General features: G+C 43.2%; 1 protein-coding gene across 3 annotated transcripts in view; it reads right to left on the bottom strand.

Annotated features, from left to right (window-relative positions):
* RALY (RALY heterogeneous nuclear ribonucleoprotein) overlaps positions 1 to 21,934 on the bottom strand; it is a 316,313-nt gene that overhangs the window by 28,026 nt on the left and 266,353 nt on the right. For 2 of the 3 annotated variants that reach the window (XM_089680982.1, XM_089680983.1), the window contains exons 4-5: positions 21,663 to 21,735; positions 6,812 to 6,859 (exon numbers count right to left, since the gene is read on the bottom strand). In XM_089680982.1, coding sequence (XP_089537108.1) covers positions 6,812 to 6,859; positions 21,663 to 21,735 — 121 coding nt within the window. The remainder of the gene's footprint in view (positions 1 to 6,811; positions 6,860 to 21,662; positions 21,736 to 21,934) is intronic. The other variant, XM_089680985.1, reaches the window with a different exon arrangement.

Genomic DNA, 21,934 nt, shown 5'->3' with positions numbered 1-21,934 from the left:
TCATCTTTGAGGCTCTAGTTAAGCCTTTCTCACTAAATCTCAGCTATAACAGACAGGAACCTTTGAAATAAACTTCTGATCTCAGGGTCTGTATATTTTGCTTTCTGTAAATTAGAGGGACGGTCAATGTGAAGAATGCTCCTTACATTTGTGGTCAGCTGGAAGAATCCTCTTCTTACAGATAGTTAAAAAGATCATTGGTATCACTGGGAACTTTTCTGAGAGGCAGAAATTGCTCCATGCTCAAGGAACCACTTGCACTCTCTGGAGGAACCTCTCTGGAGGGCTCCACGAAATCCTGGTTGAAAGACACTGCTCTAGCTTCTGGGAAGCTTACCCTCAGGGGGGAAGAAATGAAGGAGAGATACAGGACCTTTGGGAATAATCGCATCCCCTTTGACTCTGGCAAAAGCCCTAAAGGCATGGGCTGCTTCTGGACTTGGCTCTCACCTCTGCTGTTCTCTCTCTGTGTGAAACAAAGGAATGTGCCATCACAGTACCATGGCTTCCGGAGGATGGGAACATCTTCTAGAAACAGATACTAGGTGAGGCTGCTACTGGGGTTCATCGCTAGAAGGTCAAGGAAGGTATGGAATGGACTACTGGGTGATACTGGTCAAGCCAGGTAGGGGACCCTAGGAGGAGGTGCTCCTGTATGGGCGTTCAGTAGAGGTTTCTGTTCCCTTAGCACCTCAGTGAATCCAAGGGGACCAACCAATGCTGAGCTGCCTGATCACCACACATGCACTAGGCAGTGCTTTTCATCCCAAATACCATAGCAATAAAGGTAAAAGGTAGAAAAGCCTAGCTATAACTATTCTTAAAGTGGTTCTAAAAGTAAAAACTTTCTGGGTGCAGCTACCCCCCAGCCCCCCTTATACTTACCTGAGCCCCATTTCTATCCAGCAATGTGCAAGAGAGCAGTGGCTTTCCTGGGTCTCTCTCTCCTCATTGGCTCACACAGCAGTGGGAGCCATTGGATCCTGCTGCTGTCAATCGCAGACAATGAGCCAATGAGCAGAGAGCAAGTGGGCAGGGCCAAACCGTGCTCATGTGTGAATGGACAATGTCTATTCACAGGAGCATGGCTTGGGAGTGAGCCTGCTCGAGTTCCCTCATAGCAAGAGGCTAGCTATTTGGGGCACTCAGCAGGTGGGAGGAGCCAGGACCACAGGTGGGGGGAACCCAAAAAGAAGAAGATCAGGGTAAGGTATAACATGTTTTTTATAAAAAAAAAAGATTCCTTTAGAATCACTTTACATTATGGTCCCTTCTCCTACCTATCCTGCCTAACCTGCATAATAATGGTTTGTGTACTTACCTATTTTTAAGCCACTCCGGTCTGGTCATGTGATCCTGCAGCTCCAGCTTCCCTGTGTCAGGCTGCTGCATGGAGGAGGAGGGAGAGCCAACAAGGGCCAGACCATGGAGCCAATGGGCGACATCATGGCTCCCAGAATTCACAGCCAATGTCAAGCTCTTCCTTATACAGAGCTGCAAGATCATGTGACCAGAGCAAGCGGACAGAAAATAGGTTAGTATGCAGATATTTTTTATACAGTTTAGGCAGGGAACATTTTTATGAATAGTTACAGTTGGGCTTTCTTCCACTTTAGGTAAAAAAAGAAGTTTACAAACTTAAAATTACACAAAATCACTAAAAAAAAAAAAAAAAAAAATTAAAGCCCCTCCCCCCCCTTGTACACTCACATACAAACAAACTCCTTCATATGAAAATGTCACTAGCACTACACGTATTATATTTCATAGCACACGCTGGATTGAAAGTAGCAATTCCAGGATCATCATTCACTGGTAACTGGAAACTGATGAGCTGTAAAGGATTTTAAAATGTTGACTATGGACAACGATGGATATTTTACCAAATAATGGGCATTATATTGTGTTTGGGTGCACTAAAATTATTTTTGGAGTCATTTTTACTGAACATATTGGTTTGATAAACAGATGCACTAGTACTGTGTTGCTTAAAAGAATTGCATTTACTATACATTTTATACTCCAGGGTCTCTGTTTTAAGAAAATATATACAGTTTGGAGGGGGGGGGTAATTTTTTTTGCAAGAAAACTACTTAGAACCCATAAACATTATATATTTTTAAAGTGGAAGCCCTGGGAAATAAAATGGTGGGTGTTGCATATTTTTATGTCACATGATATTTGCTCAGTGGTTTTTCTAACACAGTTTAATGAATTTTAATGTACAAAAACACAATATAATACCCAATTTTTGGCAAAATATAAAAGATGATTTTACACCGAGTAAATAGATGCCAAACATGTCCGGCTGTAAAATTGCATTTGTGGAATGGCGCTTAGCTGCAGTACCTAAAAAGTCTCCAGAGGTGATTATTTAAAAGCCTTTACAGGTTACCAGTTAGAGTTAAACACAGGAGGTCTGCCTTTAGACCTCGTCGCTCTGACATTCGCGTGTTTTACATAAGTGTGCAGGAACGACACGCGTGTTTGCAGTTGCGCTTGAGCAAGGGGGGCAGGAGTGATTTAAGAGGGACAGGGGTACTTGAAGGGGGACAGGAGTGCTTTAAGGGGGGCAGGGGTACGTGAAGGGGGACAGGAGTGCTTTAAGAGGAACAGGAGTGCTTTAAGGGAGACAGGGGTATTTGAAGGGGGACAGGAGTGCATTAAGGGGGACAGGGGTACTTGAAGGGGGACAGGAGTGCTTTAAGAGGGACAGGAGTGCTTTAAGGGGGACAGGGGTACTTGAAGGGGGACAGGAGTGCTTTAAGGGGGACAGGGGTACTTGAAGGGGGACATGAGTGCTATAAGAGGGACAGGAGTGCTTTAAGTGGGACAGGGGTACTTGAAGAGGGATAGGGGTACTTGAAGGGGGACAGGGGTATTTGAAGGGGGACAGGGGTATTTGAAGGGGGACAGGAGTGCTTTAAGAGGGACAGGGGTACTTGAAGGGGGACAGGAGTGCTTTAAGGGGAACAAGGGTACCTGAAGGGGGACAGGAGTGCTTTAAGGGGGACAGGAGTGCTTTAAGTGAGACAGGGGTACTTGAAGGGGGACAGGAGTGCTTTAAAGGGGACAGGGGTATTTGAAGGGGGACAGGAGTGCTTTAAGGGGGACAGGGGTACTTGAAAGGGGACAGGAGTGCTTTAAGGGGGACAGGGGTACTTTAAGGGGGCGCTTGCAAACATTTTTTATTAGTTATTTTATTAAAAAAAAATGTTTAACACTGCCCTTTAATTTCTTTTTGATCACTTTTATTGCCATCACAAGGGATGAAGAACATAATGGGCCATGACAGGTCCTCTTTATGGAGACATCTTGGATCTATAGAGTCTATTGTGTTCTATAGCCACTAGGATTACCTTTACACTGAAGGGAATCGCTAGCTCCAAAAAAATGTTATCTCAGTCATTGCTGCAGAGATGACCGAGATATTACCCCTCCCCCCATCCAAGGATGTTCAGTTACCTCCTATGGACGGGAAGTGGTTAACTAATCCTCAAGCCTAAATGTGTAAAGCCCCCTCATTTAAATTGATTGCATCTTCTTCTTGTCAACTCTACAGCAGCACCCAGACTGGAAGAGAGAGCAGCAACACTAGGGGCCAATCAGGCTGTGCTACAGAAGATGTGCTGGCAGGAAACATGCTGGTAGGATGAGAGAGTAAAGAGGTGATCTCATCAGTCTGCTGCTGCTCTTTTGTGGCCCAATCACAGGCTGAGGGCGGGGAGAGGACCCAGCTGTATTACTTAATTGCAGTAGAGTAGTCAGGTCACCATGTTGTCTGTACTGTCCTTTGGGGCTGTGTAAATCTTAGGACTGGATGGACAGAAATACAAATCCTTTAGCAGGTACATCATCTCCCATAGATGTATTTCATCTGTGTATTTAGCCATTTGCCGGGAGATCCGCTTTATTACACCAAAAACCATCCGATAAAATAATCAGCATTGGCTATATTTGACGGCAGCCAGAAAATTAGCCCTCACCCAAATGAACCAATCCATCATGATCATCCCATTGAAGGGACAAGTTTAAAGTGCATCTAAACCCAAGAACCAAAATGTAAAATATTACAGCCTACCAGTTCTTACATGTGGTGGCTGCCTTAGTTTTTATTTTTTAGGTGTTCCCCGTTATTTTCACCTGGTGATCCTGCCAGACACTTTCTGTCCTAGGGTGACAATGCTCAGTCAACATACTGTATCTATGGAGGAACAGCGTTGTCACCCTAAAAAGGAAGTATGTTCAGACTACAGAACACAACCCCCTGTCCTCTTCTCCATAACATAGGGGGGGGGGTGTTATGTAGTCCACAGAGCTGAGCTTGGCTTGGGTGATGCATGGGATTTTTAGTACACAACAGAAAAATTGAGCAAACAAAAGTTCATTGCTACGGTTTACATATACTTTTGGGCACATTTGCAAAATATTTGCAGAGCTATTCATCCTGTATAACTGTGTATACATTCATTCTCTGGGAAAATCAAATGTTACTAGGTTGTTTTCTCTCTAGGTCAAATGTTATTTATTCATACATAAGTACTGCACTATGGTCACTAGATGGAACTGAGGATCATAGGAAATAAAAAAAAAGTATTTTCCCAGGAACATGAGCTCCATCTAGGGGCCATAATGTGGTGTTTTTCCAAACCACACTATTTATAATGAATTTGAACTAGTTAAGTGTAGAAGCCTTTTCCGTAGGGGAGAAGAGATCAATCACCGAAAGACACTAGGAAAAAATGAGGACACAAGGAGGGTTTACAGGAATATGCCTAGGCCAGGGGTAGGCAACCTGAGGCTCTCTAGCTGTTGTGGAACTACATTTCCTATGAGGCATTGCAAAATTGACAGTTACAGCTATGACTATGACTTGCAGAAGCATTATGGAACTTGTAGTCCTGCAACAGCTGGAGAGCCACAGGTTGCCTACCCCTGACCTACGGGGTATACCCAGCAAAGGTTTTGTCACTGTCCATTCAACTTAAAGTGGTTGTGAACCCTTACATATACCCAGTGAAGTGACTGGCCTCCGGAGATACACAGAGATGAAAAATCCTCATACATAAGTTCTACCCAGGGGTGGACTGACCATTTGGAAACTCGGGCACTGTCCGAGGGCCCGGAGTCAGTAGGGGGCCCCATGAGATGCCCCTAGTTCCTTTTTCATAGGTTTTTTTCAGTTTGGGCAAGGACACAGGGGCCCCATGATCCCCTGTTGCCCGGGGGCCCCATGAGTTGTCAGTCCGCCCCTGTTTCTACATGTTTATCTGCAGTATACTCTTCTCTGCATCTGTTCAAAGTCCAGAATTTATAAAGTTTGGCTGAGAATTCAGAAAAAAGGGGGCAGAGAGCTGACATTACACACTGCAGAGCTCAGTGAAGAGAGTTCTGAGAGCTGATTGGAGGGAAGAGACACACCCACCTCCACACAGTACACAGGAGCAGAGCTGAGGCTGTCAATCAGCTGGAGGTCCCTCCCCTGTCACCATTTTTCCCTTGATGTCAGGAAAACTCATCAGAAGTGATTCATGCTGATAACAGAGGAACAAGGCAGCAGACAGAAATGACACTTAGTGCTCGGGATAGAGATAAGTACACATTATAGAGGGATATGCTTTATTCAAATTTCATGTCTGAGGTTTACAACCACTTTAAGGTAGCAGCCTATAACCTGGAGTCCTGTACCATTAACCCCTACCTGCCCAGCCCCAGTGTCAGTTTAATAGAGGAAGAGTAGTTGATGCTTGGAATAAACTTCCAGCAGAGGTGGTGAGCCAGTGAATGGTACATAGCTTCAAACATGCTTGGGACAAGCATACATCTATCTATACTCTAAAAAAGTAAAAAAAAAACAAAACAAACAAACTAAAAAAAAACCCAACCCCCCCCCTAAAAAAAAACAAAAGAAAAAAAGCGAAAAAGAAACCACACACACAAAAAAAAATGGGCAGACTTGATGGACCACTCAGACTTTTTCTGTCACCACATTTCTGTTTCTATGTTTCTAAGAGGAAAGGATCAGCGATCATGTGATTGGCTGTCACAGTGGTCCCATGACTGGGAGCTGATCCCACCGTCTACTGATTGTTAGTGGGGACCGAGAGATGTCTTTGCACTGGAAACGCGGAACGAGTGCACTTTTAGCACAGAAACATCAACCTGTGCGTGTTAAACTCCATCCTGCACATGTTTGTTATGAGGGTGGCAACAGGTTAAGCTAATTGATTGTCAGCTCCACCTAGTGGCCATAATGTGGTATTTTCCTGATCCATGCTTTTTTTAATAACTGAATAACATTCGACCTGTAAAGAAAGTAGCCTTATAACATTCAGTTTTGTCTCCATTTACACAGTACATTCAGTTTCACAGGGTGAATAGGTCTTTTTAGCTTTTGTTACAAGCAATGACATAGCAAACATCTCCTTGACATGGCCAATCTGTGCCACGATACAAGAATCAAGTATCTCATCTCATTTTGTGTATGTCAAGCCTGTTAGCTCCTCTTTTTATATTCTTTGTTCAAAAAAAAAATAATACAAACTATGCCTTATTTGACCTTTCCTCCACCCAAATGACAAAACAGACCGACATGAAAGGCTCGATGAAGGCAGGGCTCTCTTTCTATCACGGATGAAGGCGGCGAGCGTGTTAATGTCGGCCCTCCCGCCGTGCCGCTTGACAATGTAGAGATGTGATTGCATTCGCAAGGCTCTGATTTCTTCCTCCCCCCTCCCGGCAGCCTCAACGCAATTCACAATGAGACAGAGAACAAAAATAGGTCATAGTGCATTCATGCAGCTTCACTCACCTCTCATAGAAGTCATTTCTGTAGTAATCAAAGTCAAAATCATAGCCGCTGTGAAGAGAATAGAGGGAATTTTAAATTGCAAGCACACTGGGTGAAATAAAAAAAAAAATGTTCTTGGTGCTGGTAGGGAGGGATTGGGGTAAGCGACTACATCAAGAATATCTGCTGGAGCTTATTTCGTAAAACCATTACCCTGTGCTCGGGCGGATTTCCCCTGGGCCCCTCTATCCAGCAGCTTCAGTCTATAGCCGCCGGTATCTGTAGAACACTAAATTACACATTAAAGGAGTCATTCATATTTAACCTGTCCCCTGCTGGGAGAACCTACAGGTCTACCTAGACGGTCTACTATAGATTCCTATAAATGGCTGCGGAGGAGGGAGGCTATACTGCACCACCTCTACTGAATATTTTAAGAACATTCAATTTCAATGAGCATGTGGGGCTGAGATGGTTATAGCGAGCGCTATTAAAGGGACAGTATTATATTTCTGCAATGATGTTTTCCTTTTTTTTTTGAAAGCTTAAAGTGGTTGTAAACCTCAGACATGAAATATGAACAAAGCATATCTCTCTATAGCTTGTACTTGTCTCAATCCAGAGTACTAAGTGTCATTTTTGTCTGCTGCCTTGTTCCTCTGTTATCAGCATGAATCACTTCTGATGAGTTTTCCTGACACCTGTCTCAATTAAGAGTAATTTCTGACAAGTTTTCTTGACACCAAGAGAAAAATGGTGATGGGGAGGGACCTTCAGCAGATTGACAGCCTCAGCTCTGTTCCTGTGTGCTATGTGAAGGGGTAGTTGTAAACCTCAGACATGAAATATGAATAAAGCATATCCCTCTATAGTGTGTGCTTCTCTCAATCCCGAGCACTGAGTGTCATTTCTGTCTGCTGCCTTGTTCCTCTGTTATCAGCATGAATCACTTCTGATGAGTTTTCCTGACACTTGTCTCAATTAAGAGTAATTTCTGACAAGTTTTCTTGACACCAAGAGAAAAATGGTGATGGGGAGGGACTTTCACCAGATTGACAGCCTCAGCTCTGTTAATGTGTGCTGTGTGAAGGGTAGTTGTAAACCTCGGACATGAAATATGAATAAAGCATATCCCTCTATAGTGTGTGCTTCTCTCAATCCCGAGCACTGTCATTTCTGTCTGCTGCCTTGTTCCTCTGTTATCAGCATGAACCACTTCTGATGATTTTTCCTAACACCAAGAGAAAAATGGTGATGGGGAGGGACCTTCAGCAGATTGACAGCCTCAGCTCTGTTAATGTGTGCTGTGTGAAGGAGTGGTTGTAAACCTCAGATATGAAATATGAATAAAGCATATTCCTCTATAGTGTGTACTTGTCTCAATCCAGAGTACTAAGTGTCATTTCTGTCTGCTGCCTTGTTCCTCTGTTATCAGCATGAATCACTTCTGATGAGTTTTCCTGATATCAAGTGAAAAATGGTGACGGGAGGGACCTTCAGCAGATTGACAGCCTCAGTTCTGTCCCTGTGTGCTGTGTGAAGGGGTGGGGGTGTCTCTTCCTTCCAATCAGCTCTCAGAACTCTCCTCACTGAGCTCTACAGTGTGTAATTTCAACTCTCCGCCCTCTGTTTTATGTACTCTCAGACAAATGTGATCAATTCTGGACAGATGTAGAGAAGAGAAAACTGCAGATAAAAAAGATATAATTTATGTAGAACAATTTGTTTCAGTCCTGTGCAGGCAGACTCTATTAAACTGACACTGGGGCTGGGCAGGTAGGGGTTAATGGTACAGGACTCCAGGATATAGGCTGTTACCTTAAAGTGGTTGTAAACCTCAGACATGAAATATGAATAAAGCATATCCCTCTATAATGTGTACTTGTCTCAATCCAGAGCACTAAGTGTCATCTCTGTCTGCTGCCTTGTTCTTCTGTTATCAGTATGAATCACTTCTGATGAGTTTTCCTGACATCAAGGGAAAAATGGTGACAGGGGAGGGACCTCCAGCTGATTGACAGCCTCAGCTCTGTTCCTGTGTGCTGTGTGGAGGTGGGTGTGTCTCTTCCCTCCAATCAGCTCTCAGAACTCTACTCACTGAGCTCTGCAGTGTGTAATGCCAGCTCTCCGCCCTCTTTTTTTTGAATTCTCAGCCAAACTTTATACATTTTGGACTTTGAACAGGTGCAGAGAAGAGTATACTGCAGATAAACAGGTACAACTTATGCAGGAGAATTTGTTTCATCTCTGTGTATCACCTGAGGCCAGTCACTTCACTGGGTAAATGTAAGGGATCACAACCACTTTAAAGTGGAATTCCTGCCTAACACTATTTCTAAAAAATCCCTCCCCCCTCAGTTCTGTTCCTGTGAGCTGTGTGAAAGGGGGGGGGGTCTTCCATCCAATCAGCTCTCAGAGTTCTCCTCACTGAGCTCTGCAGTGTGTAATTTCAGCTCTCCGCCCTCTGTTTCTTACCTGAGCCCAATGGAGATCCAGCGTCATGCATGAGAGCTGCAGCTCTCCTGGATTTGTCCCTCCTCATTGGGCAGATTGATAGTAGCACCGTCCCCTGCTCCTGTCAATTAACTCCAGTGACAAGAGAATGGGGGGGAGGGAGCCGAGTCCCGTTGTCTGTGTCAAGGGGCGCAGCGGCTCAGGAGCGAGCCCGCACAAGTGCCACCATGGGAATTGGCTTTCTATTAGGGGCACCAACAAGAGAGGAGGAGCCAGGAGCTAGCGGAGGACCCGAGAAAAAAAGTCAATTCTATTGCACAGAGCAGGTAAGTATGACTTGTTTGTAAGAAAAAAAAAATTCTTTACAATCACTTTAGTAAATTCAGCATTTGGATGTAGTAAAGAGAAAATTGCAGATAAACTGGTACAACTTATGTAGGAGGATTTGTTTCATCTCTCTGTATCACCTGAGGTCAATCACTTCACTGGGTATGTGGAAGGGTTTACAACCACTTAAAGGATTCATTCACAGAACCCAGGTTCTTGCTGGCCAAGCTTGAATAAAATAACACATAATGTACGGGGTCGTGTACACTAGTAGTTGAGGGGTGGTAAAAGCATGTGGTTAAGCCACATTTTTACCCACCCCCAACTGATCCCCTTCAGCAGCCAGGGATGTACACATGCTTTGCAGGCACAACAAGAATTACACCCCCCACAGCGCCTGCTGAATGCAACCCATCCAAGTGAATGGGGACACTCTGCAAGCAGGGGCGGACTGACCATTTGGAAACTCGGGTACTGCCCGAGGGCCCAGGGTCAGTAGGGGGCCCCATGAGATGCCCCTGGTACCTTTTTCATAGGCTTTTTTGAGTTTGGGCAAGTTCACAGGGTCCCCATGATCCCCTATTGCCTGGGGGATCCATAAGTTGTCAGTCCACCCCTGGTTGCGACATGCAATGGAACCATGTGCAAACACTACTTTTTCAAGTTGCACCGCACCAAGCTGCATGGTACTGGGGTACCATGTGGCTTGGTGATCGCAAATGCAGCGAGATGCATTTGGGGTGCAATTAATAATGAATGACAAATGCGTGCATCTTGCAAACGCAGTGCGATCACGTGCCTTCCAGTGTGAATGGACCTTTACATGTTTTAGATGCATACAGAGTTTTAAAATTATTTTCTTGCTTTTTCATGTGTTTACATAAAATCTGCAGCCCCAAATGCAGCCACCAAACACAGCACACATTTTCACTTGCAGACGCAGCTGTGTGTATGACCTCATTGATTCCTACAGTGCTGCATTTAGATGCCTAAAAAACTATATGCTAAACATAGCATTTTTGACGCCCATGTGAATGAGCCTCACAATCAGCTAAATTCCAGGCAAAAGGCTGACTATACAGAAAAAAAATAACATAAGGAGGCTGTTTTACCCGTTAAAGGGTTTGTACTTCTGCCTATCCAGTTCTGAGATTTACACAGCTCTGCAATACTGTGCAGCGCAGTCTGACAGGGAAGGAGACCTGATTTTTCTCTGCCTGTGACTGTACAGTAAATGGTGGATCGGCATTTTCAGGGTTAAAAAAAGGCGAAGAGGAGGCGACATATCACCTTCTCACTGCCTGTCAAACGCCCACCGCGGAATGCTTTTCAGAGGGGCGGCAAGGTCTGCCGCACAGATGAAAAAGCCCTTAAGGTACCAGAAGGGAACTCATAAAACATTTATTTATACAATTCTGGTGGTCGTAACATTTTACAAGACTGATTTCGATTACAACAAGGCTCACACATCAGAAGACATCATCAAACAATACACCACCTTAATCATATTCACCATGTCGCTTGTCTAACAATTTGATTGATGGTGCAAAACATTTAACAAATGTATTGATTGAATATTATATATACATTAGATTTTGTAATATATATATATATAATATATATATATATATATATATATATATATATATGTATATATATATATATATATATATATATACAGTATATATATATTCCTTTTCCCCCCAGTGCTCAGTACTGCTACATCACTTCCTGTTAGCAGAGTGGATCTAGTATTTTTGACAGTAGAGGATCCTGGGACCTGTAGTCCTATAGCCAATACATCCTGTATTCCTGAGTGCTGATTGAACTACACCTACCAGAGAGCTGGGAACCAGAGGGATGCTGGAAAATCAGATATATTCTACAGCAAGGAACTGGCTCTCTCTCTTGGCGTGGGATTCACTGCTGAACACAGGGGGACTGCTGTCCTCCTCCAGAGACAGATTGCTGGCTACTACTGCGGGATTGTGCACATCAGTTCAGCACAGCAGTGACGCCAATGGTCACATCATCTTCTCTGCATCGGGACTGTCACTATCCAGTCTTCACACAGACTTCTCTGCATACTGCACTGACAGGCCATCAGGCAGTAACTCTGCACATCCATGCAAACAGGCAAGAACTCCTGTTCCTAGGAGGCTGTGCTGTCCATAGGATTGGCAAGCGGGCGGATGCCCAACCTCATTCTGTCATCACTCTAAAGACACTACATGCAGACACCTTTACACCTCAGTATCAGGAGATATTTGCTTTGAGCAGTACCACGGCTTATCTGTTTAACCTAATTGAAGTACCAGTATTCACTAATGTTTATGGGCCCCACCATTGCTAGCAGAAGACAAGATACCACCATATCAGGAACTTTAAATATCACAGGACTCAACTTGCAATCTCTAATTAAAGGGACCTTTTCTCTTCTAAGGCCATTGTTGTTCAGTTTAGGGTATTTATATCTATTTATGTCGGAATATACATTTACACAATTCTCTGCATCCCCCATTGCAGTGGTGGTGGCACAGAGGGAGCTGATAAGTCAACCAACCTTTTATTTCCCCTCTTGCTGCTGGTTGAAGTTTACTACCGATGACTGTATAACCTGTTAAACATTGCTAATTGATTATTCCTATTTCACCAGTGTTCTGCTTTTATGTGTTACCTGGGGTTGTATATCCTAAACCCATTATTTATGTGGGCTACTCTTTTGAACAAGTCTAATATAGAGGTGTTACCAAAGAATTGTGTCTCCTATTTTATACTGTTGAAATATGGCTGAACCCAGAGTGTCAGAGGTGTTGGGAGGCTTGCAAGATCAGGGCAACCACTGAGGACAAGCATTATAGCTACATATATATTATGTATATTTACAGTATGTGTATATTGTATTTATTATATTGTAGACCATCCATTTGTTAAATGTTTTGTATCATCAGTCAAAGTGATAAGCTAGGTGGCAAATATGAGCAAGGTGGCGTATTAATAAGTAAATAGTGCAGTGCTAAAATTATGATTCAACTGAGAAAGGGGGTATTGAACAACAAACTGATAATAAATAAAAGTTCAATATGAGTGACAGTCTATGTGACTATAAGGTGCCAGGTAACTGGTTAAAATTCGGTGGTGGTGCTCCAAGAAATATGGTAAAATTACGCACTCACCAGATGCGTAATAAATATACGCATTAAGTATCACATCCAGGGTTTCCTCATCAGATAAAGGTCTGGTCGGGCGTAGTTAATCCTCCCTCAGGGATTTGGTCAGCAATGCCCAGTAATAGATTAAATGGATCCAGGTAACCAGAGGTCCCTTTAAGGGATAGGTAGAAGAGGCTGCTTGCTTACAGGAAAACTTCCTTCTCTGGATATGGATGGTAGGTAGGTAACTGGATCACAGAACGGGCTCTGCAAATAAATACTCCTCTCCCCTCCTCTACATCTCTACTTGTCCTCTGGAGGCCGCCAGAGGACACGTGATCCAGTTACCTACCTACCATCCATAGCCAGAGAAGGAAGTTTTCCTGTAAGCAAGCAGCCTCTTCTACCTATCCCTTAAAGGGACCTCTGGTTACCTGGATCCATTTAATCTATTACTGGGCATTGCTGACCAAACCCTGAGGGAGGATAAACTACGCCCTGACCATACCTTTATCTGATGAGGAAACCCTGAATGTGATACTTAATGTGTATATTTATTACGCATCTGGTGAGTGCGTAATTTTACCATATTTCTTGGAGCACCACCACCGAATTTTAACCAGTTACCTGGCACCTTATAGTCACATTGACTGTCACTCATATTGAACTTTTATTTATTATCAGTTTGCTGTTCAGTACCCCCTTTCTCAGTTGAATCATAATTTTAGCGCTGCACTATTTACTTATTCTATTGTAAGGTTTGTGTTGATTACCTTGAGTGCTTAGCTGCTGATTGGATAGCGCTCGCTTTTACATTTTTACTATTTAAGGTGGTGTATTGTTTGATGATGTTTTATTATGCGTGAGCCTTGTTGTAATTGGGCTCAATCTTGTAAAATTGTATAAATTACTATAAAAAAAAGGTTATTTATCTTTTAAATATTGCACATATTTAACCCATTGGCGCCGGCGCCTCTTGGCCCTTTAAGGGTTTCATAAGCCGGGAGGCGGGGCGGGGTTTTAGGGTCATGTGACCGCTGTGATTTGCTGTCACGGCGGTCACATGATCGGGAAAGGTCCCGATTGCAAGAGGAGGTCTGGACTTTTCAGTGAGTACCGGACATGTGTGCTGGGAGTGCACAGGGCGCGCGCTCTCAGCACGTATGTTTTTCTTAATTGCACGCAAATGTGCGGCCACTCAGCGTCAAGTCCCAGATGCCGGGAGGCCGCACATTTGCGTGCGGACGGCACCAAGAGGTTAATGAGATTTCACTCAGTATCTTACCCTAGGTTAACACCTAAGCGTTTTCTGCAGCGTTTTGCAGAAATGCACTACAGTCCATTTAACATGAATTCCTATGGGACACGTTCACATCTCAGCGTTTTCACCCGGTGTGTTTTTTGGAAGGGGTCAGGGACTTTTTTTAATGCAAAAAGTAGCGTTTTTGGTTCTATAGACTTCAATGGAAATGCTGCAGAAAAGCATATAGTGCGGTTTTGCTGTGTGTTTGCATTTTAAACCTGCCTAGCAAAAATAAAAAAAAGCAAAATGCGGCAAAAAATGCAAAAGTGCAAAAATGCAAGGCGCAGTGCAAAACGCAATCATCAACAGAAAAAGGGAATGGGCCCTATACACAGGGACCCTGATCATCAACAGGGGAAGGGAGCGGATCCTATACACAGGGACCCTGATCATCTAAAGAGGAAGGGAGAGGGCCCTATATACAGAGATCCTGATCATCAACAGAGGAAGGGAAAGGGCCCTGTATACACAGGGACCCTGATCATAAACAGAGGAAGGCAGCAGACCCTATACACAGGGACCCTGATCATCAACAGAGGAAGGAAACGGGCCCCATACACAGGGACCTTGCTCATCAACAGAGGAATGGAGCAGAACCTACTGTATACACAGGGACCCTGATCATCAACAGAGGAAGGTAGTGGACCCTATACACAGGGACCCTGATCATCAACAGAGGAAGGTAGTGGACCCTATACACAGAGACCCTGATCATCAACAGAGGAAGACAGCGGGTCCTATACACAGGGACCCTGATCATCAACAGATGAAGGGAGTGGGTCCTATGCACAGGAATCCTGATCATCAACAGAAAAATGGAGCAGGACCTATACACAGAGACCCTGATCATCAACAGAGGAAGGCAGCCTTCCTTATTCCTGGCCATTTTCTCTCTTGATGCTCTTTATGGCCTTCTTTTGGAGATCCTTTGAAGCAGCTGATTTCCTATATGACTCTGGGACTTTAATCTTTGCAATGTGTAAGCAATACATGAAACTAGTGGGTTACTCAGCTAATTGGCATCCTCCTATGTCAGAGGTCAGCAGTCATAGTCTTTGATCTAATAGCATTACCAAAGTAGGACCATCACTCAGCATTCGAGGAAGAAACACATTGAAGCTGACCTCCAGGCAAACAGCTAAATACAAAAGTGAAAAACATATATGGGAGCTGTTTTATATATGCCATCTGAATTTGTATTTCTGTCCATCCAGTCCAGATATACACAGCCCTGCCACACAGCACTGTCCTATCTGGCAGGGCAAGAGACCTAATTTTTCTCTGCTGCAGATCAGTAACACTTTTGGGTCTCGTTCCTCCCCTCCAGCCTGTGATTGGACAGTGAAAGGAGAAGCAGCAAACTGGTGAGCGCATCTCTATGTTACTCTGCTCTCACCTCCTATCAGCATGTGCCTTGTTAGTACATGAATACTGCAGCAAGACAAGCATATCTTCCAACGTTCTGATATGATAAAGAGGGATATCTTTTAGCACCCAGTATATAGGCAAAGAACACGTCCCTGCCATGACCCCAAATACATGGACCACAAAGGTCTAACATATATAAAATGATTGGCTAAACTACACAAGGGCTTTTTGACCTCTGTTCTTTTTATTGGCACTTCAAAATGACAAATGCAGTAATAGAGGTTGGATGTAAAGTTATAACACTTTTTTGGTAGTAAAATAGTTCATTTTGTATAGAGATGTGCACATCAGACCAAAAGAAGGTACAACTGAGGCTGCACAAAGGACAGAGGTATTTGGTCTCAAATGTTTGGTGGACCTGCCCAATGCTGGGCCGTTTCTGGACCAGGGTCTTTTCACTCTTATACACGTTGTTTGAAGTTCCATTTTCTAAGGACCCCTGCTTGGCCCTCCAACATTTGAGGCTCCTGAATGTTTCTAAACAGCAATTCAAATGGGTCCGCTTTGTCTTTCTGGCCACTAAACTAATGATTGTCAAAGTGTGGAAAAAGCAATTTACTGAAGCTGAATCTCACAATGATGGCTTCTTTATTAATGAACAACTAACTTGCATTCTTACTGATAGCCATGATAAGGTCTTCAAAATTTGGAATCTATGGCTCAAAGACCGACATCGGACACTCCTCTTGGCAAACGTAGCCACCGCATGAGAAACCTGCTTGCTGGTTGAATACCTCCTGCGTCATGCCCTCCCCCTCTCCCTTAGTCTTCCTTCCCTCTCTCTTATTTCATACTTCTTTCTGATTCTACTCTTCAGATGATGCCTAGGTGCCACATTATCCAATATGGTCGATCTCTTATTTTGTTTGTATTGTTATCATTCTATTTTACCTTCTTATGCCAATTGTACACAAATGATGACCCATTTCTGTACGTATTATCTTTTATTCAACCATGGTCTTTTGGTTGATTTTTACTCCATATGCTAAGTTTATGGACATCTATCTGTGCATTTGAAAGAAAAGGAGAGCAGTATATATATATATATTATATATAGATTGTTTTTTATTTTCTTTGTCATGTCCTGTAATTTTAGATGGATCAGTACATTGTTGATTCACATAAGCATTTTTTATTCCAGCTTTGCCCTTTGAGTAAATTGTCTTTAGCAATGCTGGCTAGTGATGAGCAGTGAATTTCCCGGGTAGATATTACACAGCGTTGTCATCTTATGTCAATACGAGCCGCATATTAAAACAATTTCCGCCATTCTTCAGTCACAGGGCCTTATTTGATCCCTGGCCTTCACACCGCTAGCCGTGCCTTTCTTTCCTCCGATGGTAATGATGCTGTTTAACCAATCCTCTTTTGAAGTCATCTGTAATTTACACTCAAAGCGGCACGATTTTACAACTTAATGGGATTGGGTTTGGATTTTTTTTTTTTGTACCAGGGCCCTGATAAATCCTTAATATGAGAAATCCAATAATTATTTTAATTGCCTCTGAAATGACTGCAAAACCGCTAGTGATTTCTTTTATACTTTTCAGCCACACTAATTGGTTTTAAAAGATAATTATAGCATGATAACCCTTTTACAGCCAAAGGGGAGACTCTGTACAAATATGGAAGATTCCAGCCTGGTTGGTGACATTCAGTACAATGTTATGTGTCAGTGCTTCCCAGCAGCGCCCACCCACAAGACGCGCTTTAGATTTGTCGCTGCTGGAATGCCAAGTCTTAATTAATGGGCTTAAATGAAAAGGGATAGCATCATCCTGGTGTCTGCTCTATGCTTGCTGTATAGAATACAGCCTCCTAACCTTGTAAGAGGCAGGAAATTCAAGGAGAGATACATAGAGTACATTCAGTATTTACAGAATACAGTAGATACATCTATAAATCAGATCCACCTCAACTGAACTTTTGGTTTTGTTCAGCTAAATACACTGCAGGTGCACAATGAACACAAAATGTTCAAAGTCTTAGACCACATCCACACGTCGTAAATTGGCCTTGGTGTTATGGTTAGTGGTGGCCACTCAGCCTGTACAACTCAATGACAGGCTGAAAGGAGTTGGGACTGTCTACAGTTGTAAATATGTATCCGTATGCATCTGTATATACAGCGGTTATCTGTGGACAGGGATTTGTTTTCTCCGAATATAGGTGAAGGAACTCAACCACAACCCCCAACCCCCCCAACACACACACCCTCTAAACTGCATTAAATAGTGGGTGTGGTCAATTTCAATAACAGCGTGAGGGTCTTAAAGGAGCATTAATATCAGGAATGCATTACATGTAGAGTGCAAAGTTTGGGGGGTTACACACAGAGTGCAGAGTTCAGGGGTGCACTGCATACAGAGTGCAGAGTTCAGGGGTGTGCTGAATACAGACTGCAGAGTTCAGGGGTGCACTGCATACAGAGTGCAGAGTTCAGGGGTGTGCTGAATACAGACTGCAGAGTTCAGGGGTGCACTGCATACAGACTGCAGAGTTCAGGGGTACACTACATACAGACTGCAGAGTTCAGGGGTGTGCTGAATACAGACTGTAGAGTTCAGGGGTGCGCTGCACACAGAGTGCAGAGTTCAGGAGTGCACTGCATACAGACTGCAGAGTTCAGGGGTGTGCTGAATACAGAGTGCAGAGTTCAGGGGTGTGCTGAATACAGACTGCAGAGTTCAGGGGTGTGCTGAATACAGACTGCAGAGTTCAGGGGTGTGCTGAATACAGACTGCAGAGTTCAGGGGTACACTGCATACAGACTGCAGAGTTCAGGGGTGTGCTGAATACAGACTGTAGAGTTCAGGGGTGCGCTGCACACAGAGTGCAGAGTTCAGGAGTGCACTGCATACAGACTGCAGAGTTCAGAGGTGTGCTGAATACAGAGTGCAGAGTTCAGGGGTGTGCTGAATACAGACTGCAGAGTTCAGGGGTGTGCTGAATACAGACTGCAGAGTTCAGGAGTGCACTGCATACAGACTGCAGAGTTCAGGGTGTGCTGAATACAGACTGTAGAGTTCAGGGGTGCGCTGCACACAGAGTGCAGAGTTCAGGAGTGCACTGCATACAGACTGCAGAGTTCAGAGGTGTGCTGAATACAGAGTGCAGAGTTCAGGGGTGTGCTGAATACAGACTGCAGAGTTCAGGGGTGTGCTGAATACAGACTGCAGAGTTCAGGAGTGCACTGCATACAGACTGCAGAGTTCAGGGGTACACTGCATACAGACTGCAGAGTTCAGGGTGTGCTGAATACAGACTGTAGAGTTCAGGGGTGCGCTGCACACAGAGTGCAGAGTTCAGGAGTGCACTACATACAGACTGCAGAGTTCAGGAGTGCACTACATACAGACTGCAGAGTTCAGGAGTGCACTACATACAGACTGCAGAGTTCAGGAGTGCACTACATACAGACTGCAGAGTTCAGGAGTGCACTACATACAGACTGCAGAGTTCAGGAGTGCACTACATACAGACTGCAGAGTTCAGGAGTGCACTACATACAGACTGCAGAGTTCAGGGGTGTGCTGCATATACAGTAGACTGCAGAGTTCACGGGTGCCCTAAACACAGAGTGCAGAGTTCAGCCTTCTTACATATCCACATCTCACTTTCACCCCTCTTCAGCTCTAACTTCTGCATGCAACCCCCCTCCCTTACCCCATAGCCGCAGCCTCTGACAGATAGTCTCCCCGTACTATCTGTCAAATTTTAAAACAGTGCACATTTTTTTCCCTGCAAAATAATTTTCATGTATTATTTTTGTCTAAAAGGTGAACTTATCCTTTAAGCCAGTTTGGCTTTAAGGAAAATTCTGTCTATGCCACCCATTTATACTCATCTTATAATTCAATTTGATTTCATTTCTGATTTATTACACAAAGTTTGTTGCACTCTGGTGTCTCAATAAGCACTTTTAGATGTTAGCATTTTAGGATATACCGTATATAGTGTTGCACTTTAATTTTTTTCTGTTACAGATATTGGAGACATTTGTTCATATTAGTGCAGCAGCTGTATATAATTTAGTTAATGATCCTCCATTCAGTGCATAAAATTGCAGTGATTTGGTTACTTTGCCTCGAATGGTAGTCAGGGGACATTTGCTACATATCCCAATTAAAAGCTGTCTGTTAATTGGCTGTCGCTTCTGGTGACTCATGGTGGAATGACTGCCTATTATAAGAGATGTTGTTATAAGGTCATCTACAGAAAGCCAGAGGTTGTGCCGTGAGAGTGGTCTGGGCTAGTGGTGGTGCCTAAGTGACAATGTTGTCATTTATTAGGGTGGAAGGTTGGAATGATGTCATTAGGTTTGATTATTTTTTAGTACATATATATATTATATTATATATATTATATATTAATAAGGCTACATGTACACTGAAACTGCCATAAATGTTAACTCTACTGGCAACAGAAAAATTTGGCACTGCATTTAGCTGCGTTTATCTGCATTTAGCGCTTGAACGCTTATTCTTGCATTGGCCAGAGTACTTGCCATTTAAATGAATACATGCCCAAGTGGTAAATGGGGCTAGTGCTTAGGCACGTTTACACATGTTTTTGCCTCTTTTGGCATTTTTTGGACCAAAATGTTCTTCTCCTGAATGTGATTCTTCTGCGTTCAGGAGAGGGACGTTTAACTGCCCCTAAACTCTGCTGCTGCTAAACTCTGGTGTGCATGGACACACCAGACGCACCTATGAGTGGGCACCCTGGGGGTTATTAACTAAAGCTGGTGCAAAGTCTGGTGCAACTCTGCATAAAAACCAATCAGCTTCCAGGTTGTATTGCTAAATCTTAATTGAACAAGCTGAAGTTAGAAGCTGATTGGCTACCATGCACAGCTACACCAGATTCTGAGAGCACCAATTTTAGTAAAACTCCCCTATAGGCTTTAACCTCCCTGGCGGTATTCCCGAGTGTAGCTCGGGGTAAAGTTTCAGTACGAAAAGCGGTAACCCCGAGCTACACTCGGGCTTACCATGCAGCGTTGCTCACGGATTCCCTGCATCGCTTACCTTGTCCTTCGCTCCCGCGATGCGTCCCCGGCCATCTCTCCGGCTAATGCCGGCATCCGGCTTCCATGTTCCGCTCCCTGCGAGCGTCGGAACCGGCGGCAAATTTGAAAATTTAAAAACTGTCATTTTCTAATAAACGAATATCACATAGTAAAACATTACTGTTTTACGCATTTCACATACATTTTGTCCCGAGTGCTTTGTCCTGTGCCCTGCCTGCATTTTTACTGTTCTTTCTGCCTGGAAACTGAGAAACGTCCATGGCGTCCAAAAAGCATCCCTTTAGGTCAAAAGCAGTTTTAGACCGGCTAGAGAACAGTGATAGTAAATAGGAACCACTTGCAGAATTGAGTGATAATGATTTGTGGGGGAAATTCATCATCAGACACTAAAAACGATTCTGCGACTGAGCTCAGCAATGTGCGAACTTGGCGCTATATTTCAAATTTCAGTGTTTTTGGTTTGATTTATTATTGAATTAAATTTATTATTATTATATTATTATTTTTTATGATTATGTATTAAATTATAATTTATGATTTCTTGTTTCAAGTTTTAGCCTACCCAGATTGTTTACTAGACTCTTGTTCGGACAGATTTCAGTGAGTTATTCCTAAAAATTACAGGCCTACAATAAAAAAAAATACATATTTCCATGCAAAAAAATTTACCGCTTTGAGCACAGAAATATGGACATAATCATACTGCTAGGGAGGTTAATTGAGTCGAGTTCAGAGGTTTTTGGCAAAAAAACGGCAAAAGCTCCCAAACTCAAGATTAGGTTTAGCAGTGTCCATGAGGCCTAAAGTGACATTTTTTTTTATCCTGCATTTTGTCCCATTTAGAACCATATCTTTGGTCATAGTAATTTGTCTATTATTATTGTTCAAGGTTAGGGAACAACATCCTAACAGATGAGATAGATAAAATTAAGACTGGTAAGGTACTTGCGGAGAATGTTTTACATTTAGTATGTGCATCTATGTTGTACCAGTCAATTACAGAAGAATCTTTGAGTACATATCATCCTTTCCTGTGTCAACCTCTGTTAGAGGTACATCAGAGCAATGTGATTGTACAGAAGTTCTCAGACTATACTTTTGGCCTCATCTTCCAAGAACTATTATTGCATTTTTTTTTTTGTCTATAACAAACCCTTTAAGGGGATAACATTTTACCTGTATAGTGCAGCTGTGGCTCTCTTCAAACCTTTGGGTCTGTTGGGCTTTGGCTCTCCAGCCATGTTGATATCTGTAGATAAGTTGAAAATATAGTTAACTTTTTGCTTTGTTGGATAACATCTTAGTATTGTGTAAATGTACTGTACATGTTTTGGTGGAGAGATTAGCCAAATCTGAATGGCAGTTTATAATATGTCCCACGTATATAAAAAGTATCAGGGATCATTCTTCCTCAGGGAACCTGAGCGCTAAAGTCCGCACAGAAATGA

Source organism: Staurois parvus, unplaced genomic scaffold (genome assembly GCF_062004578.1).
Source record: "Staurois parvus isolate SC_StPar_1 unplaced genomic scaffold, SC_StPar_1.0 ptg000255l, whole genome shotgun sequence".
NCBI classification, from domain to species: Eukaryota; Metazoa; Chordata; class Amphibia; order Anura; family Ranidae; genus Staurois; species Staurois parvus.
Note: the sequence above shows the minus strand (reverse complement) of the source record. Positions and strands in the feature narration are given on the sequence as shown.